At 50.6% G+C, this 27,380-nt stretch overlaps 1 protein-coding gene across 2 annotated transcripts in view; it reads right to left on the reverse strand.

Moving 5' to 3' along the window:
• The window catches only part of PDE8A (phosphodiesterase 8A), a 137,258-nt gene that overhangs the window by 90,502 nt on the left and 19,376 nt on the right, over window positions 1-27,380 (reverse strand). Inside the window, exon 1 of one of the 2 annotated variants that reach the window (XM_012536183.3) lies at window positions 3,092-4,042. The exons of the other annotated variant lie outside the window; for it this stretch is intronic. Coding sequence (XP_012391637.2) covers window positions 3,092-3,310 — 219 coding nt within the window. The 5' untranslated portion in view covers window positions 3,311-4,042. Of the gene's footprint in view, window positions 1-3,091; window positions 4,043-27,380 lie in introns of those variants that run through there. 2 annotated transcript variants of the gene reach the window in all.

The following is a 27,380-nucleotide window of genomic DNA, read 5'->3' on the forward strand; positions in this document are numbered from 1 at the left end:
ATGAGAAATAATAAAATTAAGGTATTTTCTTCTCTTGCACCATCCCTCCACTGTCCTATTTTAGTCCATCATACTACATCCTGTTTAACTTTGTACTCTTAAATATACCTAAACCTCCAGTAGTTTGTCTGTTAGCTTTAAACGATACCCTTTGAACCCTACCTATTAAAGATGAGGAAAGAATATTCTAAATTTACTACCATCTTCTTTCCTCTTCTCCTCTCAAATTCGGTTAGATAATTTCATATTGTCAGGTCATACAACTGTCACATTCTGTTCTATTGCACTAATCTCCAAATTTGTTTTAATCTACAGGTAAACAGACTTGATCAATGCTTTTAACGGTTCTTTTGCTGGAGTTTTTCCAGTTACCGCTTGGTGGACTGAAGTTTGTCTTTCACTAGATTCCTCAAGAAGAGTTCATGGGGATATTTTTTCTCAAGATCTTATATTTAAAAACTTGGGTTTTTTTGTTGTTTGTTTTTTTGTGGGGTTTTTTTGCGGTACGCGGGTCTCTCACTGTTGTGGCCTCTCCCATTGCGGAGCACAGGCTCCGGATGCGCAGGCTCAGCGGCCGTGGCTCACGGGCCCAGCTGCTCCCTGGCATGTGGGATCCTCCCAGACTGGGGCACGAACCCGTGTCCCCTGCATCGGCAGGCGAACTCTCAACCACTGCGCCATCAGGGAAGCCCAAAACTTGTTTTTTAAAAAAATACAATTTCAATGAATATAAAATCCTTGGGTCAATCTTACTCTTCTTAAGGATTTTGTCAGTCTTCTCCCATGTTGATTGATGATAAGGAACAGCCAAATTTTCCCCTTTTATAAGTTAGTTGATCTTTTGGCCTGGCCGTCCAAATAATTCTTTAATTATTTAAAGAATTAAATTAAATTAAATTCTTTAATTTAAGTCCAATAACTTTACTGGGATACACTGCAATGCTGACGGTTCTATGTTAATTTTTCCTGGGTATACAGTGCGCCCTTTCAAACTGTAGATTCAAGTTCTCCTTTCTGGAAACCTTTAAATTTTTATTTTGTCTATTATTTGTTTCCTTCTTCAGGGAATTTTTGTACTTTTCATTCATAAGTCTAAACTATTTCTGTTTTCACTTTGCTCACTCCTTTTCTGTTTTCTATACACTATCTTGGTTAACATTTTTTTTTTTTTTTTTGCAGTACGCGGGCTTCTCACTATCGTGGCCTCTCCCGTTGCGGAGCACAGGCTCCAGACGCGCAGGCTCAGCGGCCATGGCTCACAGGCCCAGCCGCTCCGCTGCATGTGGGATCTTGCCGGACCGGGGCACGAACCCGTGTCCCCTGCATTGGCAGGCAGACTCTCAACCACTGCGCCACCAGGGAAGCCCTGTCTTGGTTAACTTTTAACTTGCCTTCATTTCTTTGATGGGTTTTATTTTTCCCTTCACTTTCTTTCTTGAACTTAGGTTTTTTTGCCTACTGACTTGCCACTTCTTCCCTGAGCTCCTGTACTTCCGATTTGTGCTCCAGCTCTTTACAGCAGTAAACTGACATTTTTCTTTAATTTGTGAAATATTTCATCATAATTTCACTTGTTCTGTGCCAGTGTTTTTCTAGTGAGTGCTGGTCATCATCATCTTTCTGTTTTTTCATGTTTCTTCATCTTCTTTTAAGTAATTATGTTTGACTAGATCCTGAACTGGTCCATTTTTGATTACTCATTTTTGAAGGTGGTTTATTCTAGACCAGTTATTTGAAGAAGACTCACTTGGGAGAAGAGCCAGAGCCATGTTCAGAGGAACGGGAGTGTTCTTTCTTTTTCTGGCGGGATGGTATACGTGGACACACAGAATGGGGACGGGTATTCCTGAGCTTCTCTCTCTCTCCAAAGAGACAGGCAGCTGTGAGGGCTGTTCACAGCACAGAGTCCTCTCCTTCCTGTTGTCACAGCTCAGCCTGCTCCCCACAAATGTTACTTGAGATAAGTCCTCCTTCAGTCCATGCTCCTCTGCATCTTGGTATCAAACTGCACCCGGTGAAGCTTCTGCCACCAGCCTGTGCACTCATTTCCACCATTTCAAACTAAACATTTTGGTTTTGAACCCCAGGGTGCATCCCTCACCTTAGAAAGTACTATTTGCTACTTGAGTTTTCTTTTCCTAAGTTCTGCAGCTGCAAGTGTCTTCTGTCTACTTCCTCTCATACTCCTGGTCCAATCTTTCAAAAACCCTTTCCACTTATTTTCTGGTTTGGGGTTTCAGACATCTCCTAATTTCTTCAAAGACAGAGTTTTCATTTCTGGGTTTTTCTTCCCCCTCCTAGTTGCTTGGGGTAATTTTCCAGGGGAGGAAGAAGAAAGGCTTACTTCACAAACTGTCCCAGTAAGAATGCTTAATAAAAAATTAACTTTGTTCTGCTGAATGCTTCAAAAATCGCGTTTCTGATACTATTTTCTAATTACATATGCTTCAGGTACAACATGCATGCTAATGAAAGTGAACCTCAAATACATGTGCAATGAAGCAAAGCTGATGTTCCAGATTACATTTTAATAGTCCCAAAGAAAATGGAAAACTGCAACTGCATGCTTGTGCAAAGCTGACAGAGGGAAAACGCAACACGGTGGTAGGGTCCAGTACCCCGGCTTCACAGTGCTAGCCGACCTTCCCTTTCCACCACGAGAACCAAAGGAACAAAGTTCACACTGACTTAACGTTCAGGGTCGCGCCAGAATATCCTGGGGCGGGGAGGGGGGGGGGTTCCTCTGTTTGGGAGGTAATGGATGCAACCGCCTGGGTCAAGTTCACAGAGGTCCCTCCTGCTCGACACGTCGGGTCGGATGTGTCCCAGGAACCGAAGCCGCGGCTCGGAAAGCGTCTTAAGCACAACTCTACTAAGCACGGTGCCCAGGACTAGGGTTGGTACGCCTCCGGTCGCTGCCCTGGTAAGACGGCGCGCTGGCGTCCGTCAAAGTCATCCAAAGCCAGGCGACAGGGCACCGCGGCCCAGGAGGGAGCCCCACCAATCCCTGTGGGAAAGCTGCCTCAACGCAGGGCCCGAATTTCACCGCAGACCGCAGCCTCGGAGCACCCGCCCTCCCGGCACCCCTTACCGCGCTGCCGATGCTGCTGCCGCTGCCGATGCTTAGCTCGGACTCCACGAGGCTGGAGCCACAGGACCGGGCCGAGGCAGCCGTCGTCTGGCCGGGTGGGAGGCGCGGCCCGCCGGGCTGCAACGGCGGCGCCGCGGGGCCCGGCGCGTCCTCGGCCTCGTTGCCGCCGTGGTACACAACCCGGCTCTCGGAAGCGTGGATGCTCTGGGCACAGCCCATGCTGGAGGCGGCGGCGCCGACACGCTGGCGGGTAGCCGCGAAACGGTCAGTAAATTGCCGGCCCGGTGCCTCGCGGCTGCCGCGAGCGCCCTGTCATCGCCGCCTGGGCGGGAGGCGGCGAGCGCGGGTCTCGCGCCAGGAAGTGCGGCCGCCCCTTTTATCGCGGTGCGGGAGCAGCAGCTGCGGCGGTGGGGTGGGGGCGGTGGGGCGGGCAGCGCACCGCGGCCGCCCCTCCGAACATGCCCTTCCTGAAGCGGGAGCCCTTAGCCTCCTCCCTCACATCGCCGCGCTCGCCTCTGCCGAGCCGCGCTTCCGGGGAATTTCGGGGGAGGAGATTTGAGCTCTCCCGACCCGAGTGTAGGCGACTCCCCCGAGGGAGGTGAGATCCCTGCTGCGCCCGCTCACGGCCCGTTCCCGCTCCGCGGCGCTTTAGCAGCCGACTCTCGAGGCTCGGGCACCCACGCCGCTCCGCCTGCCGCCCCGCGAATAAATGCTCCTGGTGTCAGGGCTGGTGGCGGAGAAAGCTAGCCTAGATCTCTCGCCGTTGAGGGGTAGGGGCCAAAGGAAGCCGGTTGGGGCAACGAGGCAGCGTCCGCCCGGGTAGGGAAGGAGAGACCTCGGCTCCAGTCGGATCTGAAGCCGTGCCGTCGAGAAGCACTGAAGCGGCGGCGCTCACCCGGGAGCTGCGGACGGAGCGGCTCCGGCTCCGTTTGCCGGGCCGGGTCTTCCCGGCAGCACGCCGCGCCCAGCCCCCAGCTGTGACCTCCAGCGGGTGCTGGCGTCAATGCAAAGCAGCTGGGGCGCCCGCTGCCTCCTCCCGGGCCCCTCCCGCCACTGAGCAGGCGCGCGGCCACAACGGGAGGGGCGCTGCCTGGCTGCGGGGAGAAAGACTTGCCCAAGGCCACACACAGCCACCCCGAGCCGGTGGGCTCTGATCTCGGGCCTGCGGCCACCAAAACCCACACCAATGGGTTCGAAAACCGGCTCCGGCTTGTAACTTAGCAGCTGCATGACTAATAGATAAGTAGAGATAACGGTCACTATCTCTGAGCTATTAAAGAGGCCGGTGGAAGGACCTCTGTTTCCGGTGGTGCCAGGCAGATGGGGTCCGGGCGTCATTGTCGGGGGCCGCAGTCCTTGTGCGTTCCCTCTGGCGCCAAGACCTGGAGCACCATGCCCACCTACACAGGCGACCGGGAGGCTGTGATGCTGGGATGCTAAGAAGCTACATTTAGGGGCAAGCTGGGGACGCCGTCCCACTCTCCTCTTAACCAAAGGACGGGGCGCCCAAGGCCCCAAAGGCTCCTTGCTTGCGGGAGCAGAACCAGGCGTCCGCCGTGCCGGGCGCGGCCTGTGATGACGCGACACGCGTTGGCAGAACTATATCCCACACATATCGCCAGCGGCTCGCTGTGTGACTTTGAGCGAATCACTTAGCCTCTCTGTGCCTGGGTCTCCTCCCACGATCAGCTAGAGGGTGGCACTCCTGGGCGTCCATCAAGGACCCCGGAGCAGCCCACCTCGGACCCGCCCTTTCTCCCGCCCTCCCTGCGGCTCCCGGTCAGCCGAGACCCCGACGCGACGGGTCCCTTTCCTCTCCCGCCGTCCACACCTTTCCTAGCGCGGCCCTGGCAAGACCCTGAGGTGCCAGGGCTCCCGCCTCCAGCCCGGCTACTGTAAAGACCCGGACGCGTGCTCCAGGCTGGAGTCCCTGTTGCAGCGCTGAGACTGCCAGACGGGCTCAGGAGGCGGGTTCCCTGCGGTGACTCGGGCTTCAAGACGAGCCTAAGGTCCACAGCCCTGGCGCCCCTCGAGCCGGGATATTCCGGGCCGGAGGTGCGCACCGGGCAGTTTCCTGAGGGCGGCAGAGCTCAAAGGCCGGGTAACCCGAGGGCAGTTTTGTGCTATTGGCCCTCTTTACTAGCCCGAGCGGGCCCAAACCACTGGCACCTGACTTACACTATCAAGTTTAAGCACATTTAGCATAAGCACATTTAGCAATCTTATGTGTGCCTCCACGCCTTATAAAAGTACCAGCGGCTCAAAGAAGATGTCTTGAAAGACACAGAAAAAGAAATTTACCATCAATTGTAGTGTTTTCTGCCTCTGTTTTGCTGGGTTTTGAACGTAATTTTTCCAGGCAGAATCTGCACTCTTCTAAATAAACAGTAATTGCTGAAGAAAACGCTTTGAACCGACAGAGTGCTTGAAAGTCTATCTCACTCCCTCTGTCCTCCTCTCCCCACCTCACTGAGAAGCCAGGCCTTGATGACTCCCCGCACTGACCTTGCCTCCTCCAGGGGCTTCAGGCTGCCCTCTGGGCTCCCCTTCGCAGGTAGGACCTCGGTTTCCTGGGCTCACCTTGGAAATCCTTGAGCCCTGCTCTAATTCGGGGTGGGGACCCTTATCCCCAGCCCCGCCTCGCTGGCCTCCTGCGCTGCCCTTTGCTGTCCTGAGCTGGACTCTTGCCCTCTCTGTTGCCAGAGACCTATTGGATGGCAGCGTTAACTGATTTCCAGCTCTGCAATCTGGAGACTCTAGACTTAGAAAGCTAAGGCTAAGAACAAAGCAGGAGCAGACAGCAACGGCAGGAGTCCTCTGCCCACTTCTGGGGTCACAAGGAACAACCGCCCACTCACTTTCATCCATACTCTGGAACTCAGCCTGGGACACTCCAGGAAGTCACAGTCTCTCCCTGCCACCCCCCATCTCAGCTTCAACTGCCTAACATCAGTTCCACCCCACCCCTCCTTCCCTGGCCATAATCTGCACCTTGAGGTCCCTGAACACTTCTCTACCCGGTTTCCCCAGACCTCAGTGACAGGGGACACAAAAGGGGTCACAATGACAGAACTAACCCAAACCTCACTGGCATGGGCCACCCACTGGCTCACCCAGGACTCCTGATCCCCTATGAAGAATCCCAGCCCGTGCGGTATGTAGGGGGCTCACGAACCATCCCACTCCTGCTGCAGGAGAGGCACCCCCAGCCATGTGGGTACCCGGAAGTTCCATGGCACGCAGGAGAACATACTCCTCCACCACCCCCCCAATCCATTCCCCCAAGCAGAGGTGCTTGACGCCCACCAGGCTCAGAATTGTAGTTGAAGGTCAACTTCAATTTGGTGGGTTTTTTTTTGTTTTTTTTTTTTTTTTGCAGTACGCGGGCCTCTCACTGTTGTGGCCTCTCCCGTTGCAGAGCACAGGCTCCGGATGCGCAGGCTCAGCGGCCATGGCTCACGGGCACAGCCACTCCGCGGCATGTGGGATCTTCCCAGACCGGGGCACGAACCCGTGTCCCCTGCATCGGCAGGCGGACTCTCAACCACTGCGCCACCTGGGAAGCCCCCAGTTTGGTTTTTGTTTTTTTTATTGTGGACCATTTTTAAAGTCTTTATTGTATTTGTTACAATATTGCTCCTGTTTTGTGTTTTGGCTCCTTCGCCGGAGGCAAGTGGATCCCAGCTCCCCAACCAGGGATCCAACCAGCACTCCACCCCACCCCACCCACATAGCCCTTCACTGGAAGGCGAAGTCTCAACCACTGGATCGCCAGGGAAGTCCCCTCGAGCAGTTCTTACTCTGAGGTCTCAGGCATGAAGTCAGTGGGGCCGGGAAAGAAGTCACCCAAGGGACAGAGGCCAGCCTGGGCCCCCACCCACCCACTAGCACAGGCCATTCCCAGGAGACTCCTCAGTCCTCATGGCCGCTTCACCAGTTCATGAGAGACATGAAGATGCAGGGTCCCACACAGCTTTATTCTATCTAAAACCCAAACCGACTCCGTTTCCACACCTCTTACACTTAAGCTGACCCTTTTTACAACCGATGCTCCCTCCTGGCTTTATTTCCTCCTCCACCCAGGAGTCAGCGTTCAAAGACTGCTATTGGCACTCAGTTTTCTACTCCTCTCCTCGCCTTCCCCATTGAACTGGACTTGAAGCAGCCACAAGTGGGAGAGATCCTGTACCCTGAGGTGTGAACCCCAACCCTGCCATACATCCCCTCTCCAAGCTGCTTTCCTCTACTGTAAATCTGGGATTAAGGGTATCTACCTCTCAGGGATTAAATGGGCTAACTGACATCAGGTGCCTAGAATAATTACTGAGCGCCTGCATCTTAGCTCCCACCTTCTCCTGGGTCCTTTCAACACCACCTTCCTCCAGGTCTCCGCACAGACTGCCAGCAACTGCTGGAGGAAATGAAATGACCCCGAGGTTCAATACCCCTACAAATCTGTGGCATCAGACTTCACCAGGTTCATTTCTCTAGCTTTCAAAATTTTGTACAATGTAATTTTTTTAATGTCTTTATTGGAGTATAATTGCTTTACAATGTTGGTTAGTTTCTGCTGTATAACAAAGTGAATCAGCTGTATATATACATATATCCCCATATCCCCTCCCACTTGCGTCTCCCTCCCACCCTCACTATCGCACCCTTCTAAGTGATCACAAAGCACCGAGCTGATCTCCCCGTTCGATGCAGATGCTTCCCACTAGCTATCTATTTTACATTTGGTAGTGTATATATGTCAATTCTATCCTCTCACTTCGTCCCAGCTTACCCTTTCCCCTCTCCGTGTCCTCAAGTCCATTCTCTACGTCTGCGTGTTTATTCCTGTCCTGCCCTAGATTTCTACAATGGAATTTTAAAATTGTTTTAAAATTACACATTTTATAATTTACACATTAATACGTGCTAGAAAAATAGTAAAAAAAAAAAATCAAACTTAGCAGAAGTATATAAAGTGTGCAGAGGCAAAGGAGAGTCTCTCTTCCTTCCCCACTCCCTTCCTTCCGTAGAGGTAACTACTGTTAACAGTTTGGACCATATGCTTCCAGACCTGTTTCTATGTTAAATATTATACACACACACACACACACACACACACACACACAGCTATTAGGATATCACAAACAGGGCTGCCGTGAACATCCTTGAATGTATCTTTTTCTGTAAGGTGGACTCCTAAAAGTTGAATTGCTTGGTGAAAAAGTTATGTACCCCTCAGCCCACCGCAGCTCCAGAAGGGATGAGGGGAAATGAAAACATAGAGCCTGGCTGAGCTGAGGGACTGAGAAGGGGGAGCTCTTTGGACATGCCCTCTGCTCCTGGATAAGGGGGATCCAGCCACCCCCAGATGCAAGGCCTCTGTTGATCATCCTCTCCAGGCCCCTGGCCTCCTTATCTTTATTTCTGTCTGTACTCCCAAGCCTTTAGTAAAGTGTTTGAACGTTCCAGCCTTTCTCAGATAAGGGAGGGACTGGATGATCCGCCCCTAGGCCAGAACTGTAAGGAGGGAGCAGCACTTCCTATAGGTGAGAACAGTAGAGAGAAGCCCCCAGATGCTGTCCTCTCGCTCCAGAATTCAGACGTACACCTGCATTTCTCTCCTCTATTTGGCTCCAGACCTTGGTACTCGTGGTTCTCCTGGAGCTCAGGATTGACAACCTAATGTGGACCCCCTTCCTCAAAATGACCTTATTAGCTCCGGCCGTCTCAGACTCCTCCACTCCCAACAAGGAGCTCTGCCCCCAGTGCCAGCTCCCTGGCTCCATCCACACTTGCCCACCACACCAGGGGGTCATATCCTCTCCCACCTACTGGAGAAAGTCCCAAATTCCTAACACTGCTGTATTTGTTTGTAAAGGTCAGAGACCAACTCCACTAGCTCAGCCAGGGTAGGTATTTACTGCTTCATTTCCCAAGAATACCAGAAGGGAAGAATACAGGGACCCAGATGCCACTAGGACCGTCTCGCTGTCCTGACACCTCAGTCTCCAGATGCAGTTTGCTGTGATGCTGCGAGCATGGCCTTTGGGAGCCCTAGTCTCTACCTCCACAGCCCCACAGCAACACCGTTGCTTTCCACACCACAGGGAGTTCCTTGTCCCAAGTTCCTAATTTGTTATGTCCCTAATCCCAGGCCCCCATCACAGGGCCCCATGCTTACAAGGGTCCCAATCTCGGTTTAATGCTCAGCTGTGACCATCTTAAAATTCTTAATAAGTGCTGAATGAGGAGCCCCATATTTTCATGTCGCACTGGATCCCACAAATTCTGTGGCCAGTTCTGCCTACCTCCTCTGAAAAGTACACCGTCCAGGTGTGTGCAGGGGGAGACAAGCATGGGGCAGTGCGGGGGAGGAATCTGGTATCTTGGGGGAAATTCACAGGGTCTGCCCTGCAGGTCATGTTGTTATTTAATAACAACAGTCCATGCCTCCCTCTACCCTGGACCCAGTGCCCCAGCCCTGGCTCCGTCCCTGGCCTCACTCCACCTCCCGGGTAGGTGGGACCGGCCTCAGGTTTCCTCAGGAATGGCCTTCTCAAGAAGCAGGTCACAGGGGGTCAAGTGACACGCCAAGGTCACACAGCTGGATGGGCCACAGCCAGGACCCATGAAGTCCTCCGGCTCTTGTTCTTTCCCTGGGGGCTCATCCCAACCCACCCAGCCTCCCAACCGCCCAGCCTGTGGCTCTCAGCCAAATTCCACCTGTAAAGAGCACTTGGTTTCTGGGGGCCAGGATCGCTGTTGGCTGCCCCTCCTTCAGGGCAGGAGCAGGGGAGCAACACAGGGTCTCCTGGCCTGGAGGAGGGGCGCAGTGTGTCCAGACAGCCCTGAGATGGGACCTGTGACAGCGATGACACCGGCCAGCCTGTGTGACAAGCGCTTCACGTGTGTGAGCTCACGTATTCCTCGAAACGGCCCCATGAAGTGGTTACTATTGCTCCTCCCGCTCCCCTACCCCTGCCCCCATTTTACAGACGAAGACACTGAGGTTTTTTAGAACGAGAGCTGATGCAGGTCTTTAATAACCCAATACCCACCCTTTACAAAGGCTCTTAAAAACAGAAGATGCTTCTTTAATACAATGAAGCCTATTTATTTCCAGCTAAGAGCTTTCAAGATATCTAATAGTGAAGCACTAGAACACTCCCCAGGGCTGGGACTCAGCGGGTCTACTCTAAAGAGTGCCCCAAGACCAAGAAGCACTTGACTAGAGCATAATTAATGGATTCAGAAATAAAACGAAAGGCAACAACCAGCGCTGCTATTAGCCAATGCTATCTAGATGGTCTGAGAAGTGCAATGAGATGTGGCTTAGAAATTAGAGCACAGATATTGGAACTGGAGATAAAATTGATCATTAATGGCAAGTAATGTCGCTTTATACTCAGGATACTCAGAAATCAATTCAAGAGTTATCAACATGAAACGTTTCCCTACAGTGACCAGATTAAAAGTAAAAAGTAGTACTCTAGACTGTCAATGGCCCAATAGAAAATATAATGACAAAAATCACACTAAGTGCCGGGTTCTGGCTCGGCCCTTATATGGAACCCATGTTTCCCCAGACCTCACCTTGGTCACCATGGTGGTAATGACCCACATTTTACTGGCTCTTCCCCCTCTACTAAGGCAGGCCTCCAGCCTCCTGCAACGTTTCAGCCAGTTGCTTCTGGGAGTGTCTGAGGGGGTCTGGGGTGAGGCAGTGAGATCACCCCCCACTCTCTCTCTTTTGCTGGCACCCCACACCATGTTAACAGCTGGGCCCTGGCACCGACTCCTGAGGCTGTGAAAGCTGAGGCCCTGGAGTCCTCAGGGTGCTGAAGCTCCTCTGGGCTCCAGGCACAAGTCGGGGAAAAGACACACTTACAGGGTCACCAGCCGCGTCTCAGGTTGCCCAAGACTCTCCTCTCCAGGTTTTCACACTGAAAGTCCTGCACCCTGGGAAACCCTCAATCCCAGGCAAACCAGGCCGACCGGTCACCCTACACCTTCATACACACGCGTGTGCGCACACACACAGTGTCTCACTTTGTCTCCTAGGCCCTGAAGGCATGCTGTTTGCGCCCTGTGTCTGGCAGAGTTTATATCTGGGCAAAGAGCCCTTCCAGCATCAGTTCACAGATTTTCTACAGGGGACTCAGACTCACGCTCACCCCTGGGTAGAGCAGGGAGACCCTAGAGCCCTGCGGCTTCCCCGTTCTCCTCCCTCTCCTGTCGCACATGCTCCTTCCCACCCCTTCCATCCACCTGCCACAGCTTTGGTTAAACCTGGAATTTGCACTACAAAGAAGCATCCCCGTCTAAATATCCCCAAAGCCCTGAGAGGATGATGTTCTCATCTTTTCGCTATTGGAGAGAACATGGAGGCTCGGGGAGGTTAAGTAACTTGTCCTAGGTCACACAGAGAGCAGACGGCAGAACCTGGGTGCACACTGTGCCCTAACTGACGCCAAAGCCCAACCTGTCTCTACTGTGTAAGCACTTCCATGAAAATAAGTTTTGGCGATAGTAACTTACATACGGGAAACTGAGGAGCGAAACATCACTGATGCTTGAGAAGCAGAAAGTGAAATATGATACACCCCAGAGCGACTGTGGGCTGCTTCAGTCCCAGGATAAACGGGAGGCAAAATGCAAAGCAGCACACTGTTTACCAAAAGTATTTGGGGCTTTTTAAATGTCAGCCGCAACGATCATGAATCACTCCTCTTAAAGCTCTTGATCCAAAGTAACCCTCCTTTTTCCTCTGGCCTCTCTCCTGATTCATCAAGTTGCTTCTGATGGCCTGAATCACCCGCCCTGAGTTCTGGGTCTCAGGCCTCCCAGGTCCCATGGGAAAACTGTCATTCTCTTCTCTCGGGAGGGGTGTCCTGTGTAAGTGTGCCCAAGCCTGCTTGCAGGGGAGAGAAGACTTTGGAGGGGAAAGACTCCAGCCTAAGAAGCAGTGCAGCTGGAAAAAGTCACAGTAGCAGGCTGGGCCTCATAATAACCGGGGTCCCAGATTCATCCCTTCATGTACAGACTCTGTTGAGCGTCTAGCAAGTGTAGGCACTGGGCTGGATACTGACGATACAGTGATGGCCAAATAGCCCCTGCCTATCAATGGAGCTCATAATCTGGGGTGGAAGGCAGGCTCCTTCATTCAACTCCATCAGAGTATAATTATAAGCTGATGAATGCTGTGACGTCCAAGGAGCTCTGATTGTGTAGCACAGTGGGAAATGACTTAACCTTGAACAGAGGAGAGTGAGCACCAGGATGTTTTCCCTGAGCTGAAATATGAATGGATAGCTGTTTTTCCTGCCCAGCACCCATTCATCCTTATAGCTACCTAATTTTCCTCTGGGAAACCACAGTCACGCCTAGTATCAACTCAAATTATTTGGGTGGAATGTTTAGTATGTACCACATCCCCAGCCACAGAAATTGATTTCGAGATAGGCACATGATCCAATCCAGAGTTAATGTGTGTTGATGTTACTGCTTGAACCCCTGATCAAGCCACACCTGAAGTCCGAACTATGCTGGGACTTTTCGGCTTTAACCACTTCTGCTTTTGATTAAGCCTCTTTGGGTCTAAATTTTGGTCTCTTGCAATTAAAAATGTCCTATCTGGGCTACAAAGTAATCACATTAAAAAGTATATAGGAAGGAACATTCCAGGCAGAGGTAAGAGAAAGCACAGAGTACAAAGGCCCTGAAGTGAGAGGCAGGAGCAGGGTAGGTTCAGGAACTAGCCCCTTCTAAGCTGTTGGCCACTTTTCTGAAGCTCCTTACGATCATTTCCTTTTGAGCCTTCACAAGAACTCTGAGATGAGTATTACCATTCCTATTTTATAGATGAGGAAACTACAACTCACACAGGGGAGGTGACCTGCTCCAGGTCACAGAATAAGGACACCAACCCAGGCCTCTCTGACTCTGAGATCCATGCTGTTGACCTTCATCTCACGTGTTTCTGTCCCACATACGATCTAACGGGACCTCCGTCCCTTCTTTTCCATCCCACTCCTCTGACCAGCTGGTTTCTAGTTGGGTTCAGCCCATGGAGGCACAGAAGAGGTTAGAATGCAGGAGGAAGGGAAAAGCCAGTCTGGCTCTGGCAGCATCACGGCAGTGGCTGCAGCTGGGTTGGTGGCAACAGCAGCTGGCGGTGAGCATAGGGGCGGCACCTCTAGCAGCTCAGCAGCAAGGTGTGTGTCCTCCTGGGGCCTGGCAGCTTCCTGATCCCTTTGGAAACACCCTTGTCATGCTTCTGTGTCTCCAGCTCTTCCAACACCTTTTAGCCAATTCCTCTCATCAACACTGCTTTGCCTGAGATATCTCGAGTGTTTTGTATTTTGCTGGCTGGCCATGGATTGATGTAATCATTGATGGGGTGACTGTTATGAACAGTCTCACTGGCAGAAGGTGTTACTGCCAGCTGCTGCCGGGGTAGTCCGCTGGGCTCAACAAACAGCAGATAAGGCAGGGATGGCAGGGATGGGGTCTGATCTTGCTCTGCCTGCCTTCAGAGCTTTTAAGTACTGAGCCATAGCAACTTCTCATTAAGGCAGGGAAGCCTGTCTGCCTCCTACTGAGCCAGACTTCAAGGGCTTGAGTTAACTCTGGAGAATTATGTCCCAGGCTGGCCATGGACTTAAGGTGACTCTAGAGAGAAAAGTTTTCACAGAGAATCAGAATTTTAGTTCCAGACTCAAGATCACCTAGGCCAGGACCAACAGGTTGTGATGAAATAGCCTGCCCAAGAGTCAGAACTGCATTCACCCCTGACTGCCACCAGCTCCTGTGTGACCTGACTTGAGAAAGTCCCCCTCCCCCTCCAGTCCCCACCTATGAAAGGAGGAGCTGAGCCATGGCAGACACAGTGTGTTTCCTCCCCAACACACCGTGAAGGGCCTGGGGAGCCGTTCTCCTCTCACCTGCTTCCCAGGCCCTTCCCAGCCCATGGGGTGATGCTTGATGGGTTCCAGCCAATCGCAGTCACTCCTTTCCCCGTGTCAGGGATTGGTTTAGTCATGAGCACGCGACACACCCCTGGTCAATGGGATGTAGGGGGTCTCTGGGGGATGGTGCGGAGAGGGGTTTCTGGGAAGGTTTTCCTCACTCTGAAAATAGAGACACGAGAGAGACACCTGACTGCTTTCTGCCTACAGAATGGCTGGGCAAGAAAGGGATGCCTGGTGCTGTTTCAGCAACCTGACCACCGTGAGGGAGAGCTGCCAACATCTGAGGGCGGCAGAGTGGAAAGATGGACAGAACCTGTGTCCTCGCTATCCTGAGTGTAATCCCATAACCGCCCAACATCTGAACTCCTTGTTAGGTGGCGTAAAACAGTTTCGTTGTGTAAGCTATTTTTAGTTGGGCCTTCTGTTATCTGCAGCCCAAAGCCTTCCACGTGACATATGAGGCCACCAGATGAACTTCCCTGTCCTTTTTAGATCTAACATTTTGTGATCCAGCTCCTCTTTTCAAAGGGGCAAGAGGGGACTTGTCCAAGGCCACACCATGCGTGTGGTGGAGCCAGGACCCCAAGCTGCTGCATTCTCTCCCACCATATACCCCTTTACCCCTTTGCGCGAGCCCTTCACGCAGTGATGGACATCACTTATTGTTTCTAAGAAATGCTTCATTTGTCACTCACAACTTCTCTGAGTTGAAAGGGAGTATGGGGCTGGATAAAGATGACCCTAGAGGACTTCCCTGGTGGCGCAGTGGTTAAGAATCTGACTGCCAACGTAGGGGACACGGGTTCAAGCCCTGATCCAGGATGATCCCAGATGCCGCAGAGCAACTAAGCCCCTGCGCCACAACTACCGAAACCTGCATGCCTAGAGCCCGTGCTCTGCAACAAGAGAAGCCACCGCAATAAGAAGCCCGTGTACCGCAACGAAGAGTTGCCCCCACTCGCTGCAACTAGAGAAAGTCCGCACGCAGCAACGAACACCCAGCGCAGCCAACAATAAATAGATACATACATACATAAATACATACATACATAAATTTATTAAAATGAAAAAAGATGACCCTATATAATTTGCCACCCTGCAGCCTGTCCCTCTGCATGGGTGCCCTTGGGACCCAGCAGAATACAGAAGTCTGGGTGGGGTCTGACTCTTTCCCAGCACATAATTACTAAGCTTGGCAGTGATGGTGCTGCCAGCGTCCATGGGCCACCCAACTACCGTGCTCCCAGCTGCAGCTGATCCAGAAGATCAGAGAGGGTGAGCTCAAAGAGGCTCCTCTTCCTTCTGAAATGTGAAAACTTGCCAGTCCCACATGAAGGCTACAGAGAGCTCAGAGAATCCTGATTTCTGCCTCCCTTTGGTAGGAGACCAGACTTGTGTAAATTTAGTGTTCTCCTGGCCCACGGTGGCAACTTGTGAGATCCTCCTGGTTGCTGGCCACCCAAGGGATAGAACCTGGGAATCTCTGCTGGAATCAGCCCCATCCCAAAGGGAAGCAGGGAATCTCAGCCCGGAGAGAAAGGAGAAGGATTCCATCCCTCCACAGAGACTCAGCCACAGAGCTAGCTGGAGAATCAGGCAGAATCAAAGTCGTGTCACTGCAGCAAGGATTTTTCTTTAGTATTTTTACCTAACTATGACTATTTAGGCAGAGAAAAGCCGGGTTGTCTCTCCCCTCACAGTGCTTATTCTTAGACCCTGGACAACCAGGTCACATTTGTGAGGTTTGGAGTGACAGTCACAGAGGATGCCTGCAGCCCAGGAGCCCACCTTTCCCTCTTCAAGGCTGATGGTCTAAACTTACTCTCTGGTATCAGTCAAGGACTTTAGTTTGTAAGTCACAGAATCCAACACTGGCTGTTTTAAGCAAAAAAACGAAGGACTTTTGGGGAAGGGCTATCAGGATGCTTTGGGCTGTAAGCAGCAGAATAACAACAGGACTTCTTATGTCACATGACAAGAAGTCAGGCAACAGATGCTCCAGGACTGGTTCAGCGGTTGTGCGGTCACGTGGTCCCAACCCCCAACAGAGCCTGACGAGCCCCACCTCCTGGTACTTGCACCCTTGTGTAGCCCCTGCCCTGCTGTGAGGACTTCCCTGGTGGTCTGGAGGTTAAGACTCTGGGCTTCCACTGCAGGGGGGACAGGTTCCGTCTCTGGTTGGGGAACTAAGATCCCGTGTGCTGCACGGTGCGGCAAAAAAAAAAAAAACATACTAAAAAATAGCGCAGGGCTGTGTGGCCTGTAGGACACTGCAGAAATGACGGCATGTGACTTCAAGGCTGGCTACATGGTAAAAGTCACTGTGGTTTCCACCTCATTCTGTCCCTTGGATCATTTGCTCTGGAGGAAGCCAGCTGCTGTGGGGTGAAGACACTCAGGCAGCTGTAGGAGAGGCCCATGTAGAGAGGAACTGAGGCCTCTTACCAACAGCCTCGTGGGTGAGCCATCTTAGAAGTGGATCCTCTGGCCTGATCAGCCCTTCGACGGTCTGCAGCCCCGACCAACAGTTTGACCACAACCTTGTGAGAGAACCGGACCGGAGCCACCGGCTTAGCCACACCAAGCTGGGCCTTGGACTGAGTTTCTGCACATCACCCTCACCACGTGCATGCAGTAGGCATTATTATTTTCCTCATGCTGCAGAGCAGGAAACGGCACAACCAGGAGGTGGCTGAGATAGGATAAGACAAAGCCCTCCCTTTAGGGGTCAGGCTGGGAGAGCTGCCCCATCTCCTGCTTAACTGTAGCACTTCAGGGACCCCCTGTTCTAGGCCACTTGCCCTGGGTGTCTTGGACCCCAGTTATTCCTCCAGTATAGGGCTCTGCTAGTACCTCCCAAACTGCCTAGCTTTCTGGTGGGGCCAGTGGGAAATCTTTACTCCCAGGTTCGCTGAATCCATGTCTGCACTTACCCCTGCCTTGTGCATCCCCGAGCTGACAACTCACCCTCAGCCTTATCCACAAACCCAGACAGTTCCCGGGTTGCACAGGTGCTCCTGAAGGCAGTATGTCCAGGAACAGCGATGCTTTGTTAGAAACAAGGCCACCTGAGGCATGATGCAGCACCCCCAGGAGTAGATTCCATCCCAAAGTGGCCCTCGGGGAGGTCCCTACAACAGCAAGGCCCATACAGGGCTGCTGCCAGCGACATCGTCTGGTGCCAGGTCTCTCCTGGGGGTTTAGGCTTATGCAACTCTTTCTAGGATTTAATTTCCTTTTTCTTTTTTGGTCTCTATGTTCGTTACTATGCCCGTGTCTGAATGAGTTTTGTGCAACTCCTATGTAAGCGGGTAAGAAGTAGCTAAACAGCCGGGAGCGGTAGGGTCGGAGAAGGACAGTGGGGCAGGCTGTCACCATTCATTGGAGAACCAGTGGCTTTCAAGTTGCTTCTTAGGAAGGGAACAATTTTGTCAAAGGATATAAGCGCAGGAAGCACTGAAGCCTTTGGCGAGATGGGAGTAGAAACCTGACCACTCATCAGTCCCTCACTCCCAGGGGCAGCCCCCGAGGCAGCTCTGCAGAGAACAGTGAGCACTTTCAGGACTGCCCACCAAGCCCCCACCCCCTGCACAACTGGCAGCGCAACAAACCAGCATCTGTCAAGGCTTTAGTTCTGTTTCCCTACCATTAGGATTAGGTGCAGCTTCATGTGCCAGAGAAGCCTAATTAACAGCAGCCTATACAGCACAGACGTTGATTTTTCTCACTGGTCAACAAAGCCCAAAGGGAGTAATCAGAGATGCAGGCTCAGGTGATCCAGACTCAGGACCATCTGAGTGGCCGGAACTCACTGTGCAGGCACCGGTCTAGCAGCCCAGCCTTCTCGATCCCCAGCACGTGGCTGCGTCTCATGGTTCCAGGCCGCTTTCTCTCACGTTCACATGCTGGCCAGAAGGAGGTGACTGACTCCCCTGGTTTGCCCAGGACAGAGGGATGGCCCAGGACGTGGCACTTTCCGTGCTAAAACCAGGAGAGTCTCAGGCAAACCAGGACGAGTGGGTCACCCTAGACGAAGGGCACGGACCCTCCCTTCAGGACACTTTGTGGAAGTCATACAACATGTTTCTTCTATCTCACTGGCCAAAACTTAATCACGTGGCCCCATTTAGCTGCACGGGAGGCCGGGAAATGGCGATTTTATTCTGGTGGCCATATGTTCAGTTAAACACTTAATATAAGAAAAGAGGGGGAAACAGATATTGGGATCAACAAGCAGTCCCTGCTGGTGTCCCTCCTTCATCCCAACCCGCCCTCTGAGCACGTCCTGCTGCTGCACCTCACACAGATGCAGGCTTTCCCCTTGCCTCTGACTTTTATTTTTCTGCTTGGCTGCAGTTAAAATTTCCCTCCGGCAATGTGGCTCCCAGCTGCCCTGGGTATCGTCACCCCAGCCTGTGCTTAATCCAGGCCGGAGACTGGACTGCTGGAGTCACAGCCTCCTGAACCACCTCAACTAAACTGCCACCCAGGCCGGATGCTAGGCTTCCTTATTGAAGAGCTTCAAAGGCAAGGAAGTCTCAAGGTTCGTCAGCAAGGCAAGAAGGGCAAAAACAGCGGTCTCTTTCCTCCCCTCCCCTCCCTTCTCTTTCTCTTCCTTCCCTTTCCCTTTCCATCCTCCTTATCAGACATCAGGTACTAAAGGTACCATGATAAATGAAACAGACACGGTTCCTGCATCCAAGAGATTACACAATAGCCTATGGAACAGACAGTGAAACAATCCTGTATAACAGGTATGACAAGGACCAAGATAGAAAACCAGTGCTGTGGGGTGCCTAGAACAGATCCCCAATCCAGATTTGGGGGTTCGGAGGGTTTCCTAGAACAGAAGACCAAATTTGGTCCTGAGGGACAAGTAGGGGTTGAGTCCTGACGGATGAGTAGAATGAGCTAAGTGGGAGAAGGGAGTGTTCCAGTACAGGAGGCAGCCTGTAGAAAAGCCACAAGGCAGGAGAGAATGTGGTCCCTTCAAGGGACTGGAAGCAGCTCAGGGAGGTTGGAACTAGGAGAAGGGAGGGGCTGTGCTGGGAAGTGGCTAGAGATGAAATGAGGGCGGTCATCAGGGGCTGGATCACAACCGTCCTCATGAGCCATGATGAGGAGTTGGCACTTTGCCTGAAAGGACCACCTGGGCCATCTGCCTCTTAACCACCCAGTTGCCCTTGTACTCTCAGCTGTCATCCAGGGCTTGTCCTGGGTCAATCCCATCATGAACTGGCCTGGTGGGCAGTGGCTGATAGAAGACAAGAGTGTAGCTGGACCCCTAGGAAGGTATCCTGCCTGGTCAGGCCAGAGCTGAAGATGAGCCAGCCCTGCCCACTGCCACGCTGTGGGGTGACAGATGTCCCACCCTGTGCCCCATGCCCACCATTGGGTGGTTTAGCCTCTCCCCTGCTCCCAGACCTGGGCCCTGCTTCCCCACCTCCCTCTGGTCAGGAAATGTTCTGACAGCCCATTCTAGCAGGACCTCAGGATGGAGGATTTGGGGGCCCCTCGCCCAGGGACATGCAATTGGTCGGCCTCCACTCCTGGGGGGAGGGTTGCAAGGAGCTTCCCGTCCGGTAGCCACTTGCTTGCTGGCGGGCATGGGAGCGAGCGGTGGGGTTAGGGACTGCCTGAGGGATTGCAAAGCTGCAGCGGTCTGGCATACTTCTTTATTTTTTCTAATTCAATTTAAAGCTGACTCTAAATCACTATCCCACTGAGCTGGTAAGAAATTCAATCTCAGACATATCATTGAGCTTCCCTCCCCCAACTCCAATGTTTTGTCAAGGTGCCAGGGGTCTTCTTAGACAGTACCAAACCCTTGGGGTGACCCCTCTGGTCATACCAGTGGTTGCAGGACTGTCCCCTATCCCAGCCCTTGTACCCCCTCAGGTGTGGGGACTCAGCTGATCTGGGGTGCCCCTCGGGGTGTGGGAATTGCAGGCAAGAGGTGTGCACTCTGCGTCTAGCGGACCCTCCCTGAGTGTACCTGGCAGCCTTTCCCTCCAAGGCCTTGTCACCTTCTGCACACTGCCTAGAATCAAGGCGTGGGGACTCTCCCTACCCTTCCCTGCCCTAATCACACTCTGCCCCTTTCCCGACTTGGGTAGAAATCTCTCTCTCTCCCTCCTTTTAGCTCTTAAAAGCCCACCCTTTCTTCCTCTTCTAGGATGTGTCACAGAATCTCCACAGACCCAAGGTTATTACAAAAGAGAGCCATCGACTTCCAGAAGCTTCTGTGCTCTGACCACCCAAAATACCCAAAGCAAGGAAATACCAAGAGACTGGCTCCCTGCTTGAAAGAGCCAGGGGAGGGAGGAATACAAAGTTAATATCTCCACAAATCATCTGGCCTCTTCTGCATGAGGAAGGGCACGTCTCTTACTGTCACAGGTACTGCTGTTGTCAGTCTCACACACTTCCTGGCTCTGTCATCTGCCAGTCTTACCTGGTGACTTTCCCTGGTTGGAGCTTCCCTCACCCAACATCATCCTGGGGTACTCGGACCCCCTTAGGCTGCTGCTGTATTAGTCAGCTTTCGTTACATTATGCTGCAGTGACAGGCAAACTCAGAGTCTTAGTGGTTTACAACCATATAATGTTTAGCATACTATGCTTCCAACCTTGCAATGAAATAATGCAGTTTTTTTTCATTTTCGATGTGATAAAAATCAACTCTGTTATGAAATTAAATGACTCCTAATGGACTGCAATCACAAAATGTATGTAAATGTAACTTTGCGACTTGAATTATAAAAAGGAAACATCTATTTAAATGTGGAAGTATACCTACTCTGTCAGAGGATAAAGATTAAGGTAGCTTGATGATTATTGACTCTACTTTGTGTCACCCACTAAGTCAAACATGCTAACTGAAAACATTTTTATTTTATTTAATTTAATATTTTATGTTATTTATTTATTTAGGCTGAACCAGGTCTTAGTTGCAACATGTGGGATCTTTTTTTGTAGCTGCGGCATGCATGTGGCATCTAGTTCCCTGACCATGGATTCGGGCAGACAGTCAAGTGAGGGCGGAGAGTCACGGTTGGGTGGTAGGATCTCATCCTTGGGGCCTACAGTCAAAAAAGGGGGATGGCCAAATGCAAAGGAGGCCTCAGCTGTGGGGAAGCCAGGGCACTGGCAGGGAACTAGGATAGAATATAAGAGCAAGACCCATACCCGGCAGTGGAATTAAAGATGGCAGTGTGTCCGCAGCAACAAGGGCCAGTTACTAGAAATGAGACTGTCCCAGAGCGTGGAAATAGGATGACTTTAATTTCCTGCAACTAAATTGGTGGGGGGGGGGGGCATTACACAGTGAGGAGGAAGGGTCTGTCTGGTGGGTCAAAACAAATCTAGCCAAGGTCCAAGGAGAAAGGCAGTGACAGGGAGCCAGGCAGACCACCACAGGTATCAGCCGACTGAGAACGGAATTCAGAAAATACACTGGAGCAGATGTAATTAACCTATATTTCACTGTCACAACACAGCGAATGTCACCTGGCTTCTGACACCTCTCTGTACCATAACTACGCAACAGAGAGACTGCTGGGAAAGCCCTGGAATAAAACTCCGCAAAGCCCACAGCTGCCCGCCTCCAGACCACTCTGTCAGAGAGAGGCTGCTCCTGATGCCCCCACTGTCACTCCCAGACAGCCACCCCAGCTCTGACCCTCTGAGACTCACATCACCCCGCGAGGCCACCGGCTACTCACACTCACTAGGGGCCTTGGGACTTGACATCAGTCTTCTCCACCTCACGTCCTAGGCAAGGTCAAGGTTCACGTGGCGACGCCACCCCACGACAGTTCCTTCCGTTTAGTTCTGACTGACCCCCGGTCCGGTCCACCCAACCCCACTCAGGCACCACTGCATGGCCACACTCAGGACATCATCTGACAGAATGTCCACTAGCTTTCTCTGACCACAACTTCCCAGTTCATCAGTTCTCTCTCATACCTCTTCGCTTTATAATAGCAATAACCATTACTAACCAAAATAACTAATAATAGGGAGTGTTTACTATTTGCTAGGCACTATTCAGAGCGCTTGACACGTATTGAGTCATTTAATCCTCACAGCACGCCTAGGGTCTAAGTGCTATTATTATCCTCATTTTACATGATTTGAAGTCTGAGGCACAGAGAGGTTCAGTAATTTTCCCAAGGTCCCACAGCTATAAAGTGGCTATAAAGAGCTGGGATTTGAAAACAGGTGGCCTGGCACCGAAGTGTGCACTCGCTCTCTCTTTCATTTCTTTACATTTTATTGAACACAGAGAAAAGTACATATATCATAAGTGTACAAACAGATGAATTTTCACAAACTGAAGACCCCTGTATAACCAGCACCCAGATGGAGAAGCAACACTACCAGCATACTGGAAGCTCCTTGGGCCCCCCTTCCAGTGCCACCCTGTGCCCTCCGACAGCAGGATTTGTTTACCCGTCTTTGGGCCTCTGTGGCTGGCCTCTTCTGTCGTCCTCACTGCTCACCACCAGCGCACGCTGCTGGGAGACTTAGTGGTACTGAGCAGTTCTACATGGCAGGCGCTGTGCTGAGCACGAGGCTTGTGTGCCTTTCACTGAGACTACCAGGCCTTAGCTCACCTGTTATCCTAAACTCCCAGACCTCTTCTTGGGTCAGCTACTTCTGTCAAACCCAAACTCACAGCCCTTACCCTTGCTCTCTTGTGTGCCTTGTCAATAGCTAGTGGACATTCTGAGAAATGCAAAACTCCAATTCCAGATCAGCCCAACTGTCCTGCTCATGCCCACATACACAAGAGTGGCAGAGCCCTGCTGGAGAGTAACACGACCTTGCAGAATGGAATGTAAATGCGTGACGTCCAAAGGCAGCTGGGTGCCACGTGCTGCCCAGGGTGCTTTCTCCACGCCCCCGACCACACCTTCTCCCCTCCTTAGAGAGGCTATTCCAAACGTTCCCCCTCTCAGGCCAGCTTCCCTAACCCCATCCTCCCACTCCCAGCACAACTGCTTATCCCATTTCAGTAAGCAATCCTAGAAACATTTGCCATAAGCAAATTTAAAAGGCAAACTAGGAAAAAAAAAAAGTTATTAACCATAAGTGGCAAATGGACTCATAATATTCGTAACTTTAAAAAAAATGACATACAAATTGAAAAAAAAAACCCTCTAGTTCTCCAATAGGAAATCGCCAAAGTAACAGACAATACACAAAAGAGAAATTACAAATTGCTGATAAACATTTGGAAAAAGACTGATCTTCACTTCTAATCAAATAAATGTAAATAAAATTGGCCAAGATTAAAAATTGATAATGTCACATTCTCCCAAACAGACTAAATTTTAATTCCTGAATCCAATTAGCAGGGTGCCTGGGTCCACTTGCTGTGGCCTGACCTGGAGTCCACAAGTTATCACGCCCTCAGCTTACACTGAGGGACACTCACCACCATATTTATTATGGGAACATTGTTGACAGCCTTGACCCTTAAAAAGGGAGAGTGATTTCTTCAGGCCTAGGCTCAGAAACTACACTTCTCCTGAGTCACTGGCTTCTGTTAAATCGCAGGAACTCTGGGGCTGCTTTCCTATCTGTTGAGGCTGTAGAAGCTCAGAGCCAAATGTGTGACCCACCCCCTGACAACCATGCAAGTCTCTGTGGCGTGCATTGCCACATACGACCTGACACCTGACTCAACTGATTAGTCTACCCCTGTGTTCCCTTGGCCCCAATTCTCTTTATCTGCTTCCTTTTTAATCCTACAGTAAGTATTCTTTACCTCAAATCTTCTTTGAATAAGCAAAGGAGGGCAGTTCTAATGAAGAGGTCGTCAGCCCTCTGCTGTTCTCCATACTCTGAATGAGTCAGGTTGGACCTTCAGGTTCACATTTGTCACCACAGCAGTATGAGGTGTCTGTGCACTGAGCTAATGGCTTCTGGCTGTGCAAGTTAGTTTCTTGAACAACAATTCCTAAATACTTAACAGGTTATTTTCAACTGCCTTATTGAATATCATATAATTTTCTCAAAATGTTCTTTCAGGAACACCATGTGGCATTCTTTTTCAAGATGGAGGTGCTATAAAACAACAAATTTGATAAACTGTTCAAATTTCAAAAGGGCTTGGAACATTTCAACTCAAGAAATAAAGAAGGCCTATATAATACAGAGATAATACCCAGCTATATAAACCAAATGTCTTCTGCAATGTGTACATTTATTCCATATATTTTCTTGATGAAAAGGCAAACTTTAGAGAAGTTGCTGAAATAAAACATGGGAAAAGAAAGCATATGAACTATGCTCTGTTCACTTTGGTAGAAGACAAATAAAATGTCCAAATTGATTCTTCAATGAAACTGTCATTCAATCCAGAGAGAAATTATTGTTTAAAGGTAGAAAAAAGAAGAATGTTAAAAAATAGTTATCTCAGCTGTAATTCCAGGGAACTCAGAAGTCAAACTAGGATAACATCCATTCGGAGCCTGCTTGGGTGTTCAAGTATTTGGAGAAACATCACAGACGTGGTAGCAACCAGCCAAAGCAGAACTTAGACATCCAGACTCTATCCTTTCTCCCTGCTCCCCTTCCCTTTCTTAAGTTCTATCAGTCAGGATGCTTCTGGCTGCAAGTAAGGAAAATTAACCTCAAATTATTGTGTGATAAAGTCGATTTATCGACTCATGCAAACACGAAGTGCAGAGTGAGATCTTTCGAGCCTCATGAGAGGTTCGGTAGGGACTCTGGCTCTGGGACTCTGCAATTCTCCGAGCTTGTTCTTGCCCAGGAGCTGGCGTTGTCCTCACTGGGGGGTGGGGTGGGGGTGGGGACATCTATCCCATAACCACTCCAGTCCAATTGAGACAGTTTATATCACATGCCTGCCTTTGAACCAGTGACTGGGACCAGAGGACTTCATGTCCTGTCTGACTTAGGCCTGGGTTATGCATCTATTACTGAATAAATAACTGTGGCAATAAGGACATGAGGGACCACCCTGGCGCTGGAGGTGGGCTCAATCCCACCCAAACTTCACAACTGCTACGCACAGGAGAGGGGAAAAGGAGAAGAATTACAAAAGTTACCAAAGAGAAGTGGTAGAGACTGGCTGGCTGTTCAAAGACAGTTCCTCTCCTTCCTGGGCACAAACAGACACAGATGGATCACATTTCCCAGCCTCCAGGGCAGTCAGGTGTGGCCAAGTGGCCAATGGAACAGACATGGACTATTTCCAGATCTGGTCCCTAAAAACCTCTCACCCACAGTCCCTCATGCTCTTTCCCCTTCTGCAAGCTGTCCGTGCAGACGTGCACAATGATCTTGGGGAGCCATGTGTTGAAGATGGCAGAGCCACAAGATGGAAGGAGCCTTGGTCCCTGAATCGCCACTTAGAGAAGAGTCCTCCACTGATCAGGAACACCTATCTTAAACTTCATGTGACTGAGCAACTTCTTTCAAGTTGAGACTTTTGTATATTTGGGGGTTTGTTACAACAGTCAGCCTATCCTAACAGTTGAAGGAATTAAGGTCCACAAGGTTGGATGACTTGCCCAAGATACAGTTAACTGACGAAACAAACACAAAAACACAGAATGCAGTGATCTTGCCACTGGAATGCAAAAACAGAATAGAAAAAGTAATAGTTATGAAACCACAGGATAAAAAGAGACGTAATGAGCAATACAGCATCACTAAGTATCTTTTAGGCAGAATGCACAAGTAAGGAAGCGGGTCAACTGGAAAGCCCTTTCTATGTCAAAACTTGTGGAAATTTTCCCACAAGTTATCTCCCACAAGTTATCCATTCTTCTCTTAGCAAACAGAATTACTGGAAAGTTTCTCTGATAACTGAGAGTGCAAACTGCCTCAGAGTCAGAATTAGGAATAATAACTGTCATTACACATAAAAAGCAGTATTAATTCTCAAGCTGAAAAGCATTTGTGGGGCTTGGGCTGAACCCCAGTGCAGGGGCAGCTACCATCTGTCTGACCAGCACCCTCCCTTCCTCTGAGAGCTGCTCCCCATCCAACTACCTACTTCTGTGAAAGCTGTTGCTCATCACAGAAGCCACCAGGGGCCGCTGGGCAGGCAGGTGTTCCAAGCCAGGCTGTCCTGGCTCTTCCCAGGGACTCTTAAATTGGAATCAGAGGAAGAGGCTCAGTCCCTCCCCATTAATGAAGCTGTGAAATATGAGGCCAGGAGCTATTGGTGGGCACTGTTTCTTGCTGAGCAGAAAGCAGCAGCCCAAGAAAATGAAGATGACACCACAGGAAAGGGAAAGATGGAGAAGGGTCCTGGTTTCACGTGGCCCAGAGGCGGGCACACCCCTGTCCTTCCCATGGTTTGGTTACGTAAGCCAGGCCATGGTGGCCCACAGATTTCACTTTGGGCCTCAGCTTGTTTAGATTAGGTTGATGTAACTTGCAATCAAAAGAATCCTGACCAACAGAATCAGGAAAATTGCCTCAAAAAACAGATAAACAAAAAAATTCACAATATCTCACAAATCTCCAAAAGTAAAATGAAAAGTACAGAAGTATCAATGTCGAGTATGGACTCAGAAATCAGTGTACTGGGATTGAATCCAGGTGCTGCCAGTTTCTAGCCAGGAAACCTCGGGGAAATTGTTAAACCTCCCACTTGCCTCAGTTTTCTTACTCTTAAAGGTGAACCTTTAGGGTGACACCAAGCCCACTGGGTTTTCTTAAAGATTAAATTAGTTAATACACATAAAGTACTTAGAACAGTACCTGGTATGTAGTAAACATTCAATACATGATGGTTTTATTGTTACATTTGATCAATCTGAGCTGATTTTCAGTAAGTCAAGGTGGAACCAGCCAGGTGAAAATAGGTGCTGACCAGAGAAAAAGCATGTTTGTCCCACACAACCTGACCCTCAGCAGTGCACCATCAAATCCAGATGCTCTTTCATTTGTAATGAAGGGACTTCTTCAGGGGCCCACCAAGGAAAGACCAGTTCGGCAGTCTCAGACCCCTCCAGGAGGTGAGCAAGGATAAGCTGTATCAGCCACCAGCACGCTCCTCTGCTCCCTAGGACATCCATTCTCTCCGACCTCCTTCAACTCCCCGGGCCCTCAGGGCCACAGTGAAACAGGCAGGAGGGTAAATGCTGCCCCAGCGCAGCCTATAGGGACCTCTCCATCTTCTGAGCATGCATGACCTTGACAGTTAGAACCCTTCGCCCCATCTTAGGCTTGTCTTTTTTTTTTTTTTTTAGTAATGGAATTTCACAAACACAAAAAGTTGACGGCATTTTTTCCAGACACACGATACTTCCTACAGAGCTCTACCTTCGCCAAAGTTC

This window comes from Orcinus orca, chromosome 2, assembly GCF_937001465.1.
Source record: "Orcinus orca chromosome 2, mOrcOrc1.1, whole genome shotgun sequence".
Lineage (NCBI taxonomy): Eukaryota > Metazoa > Chordata > Mammalia > Artiodactyla > Delphinidae > Orcinus > Orcinus orca.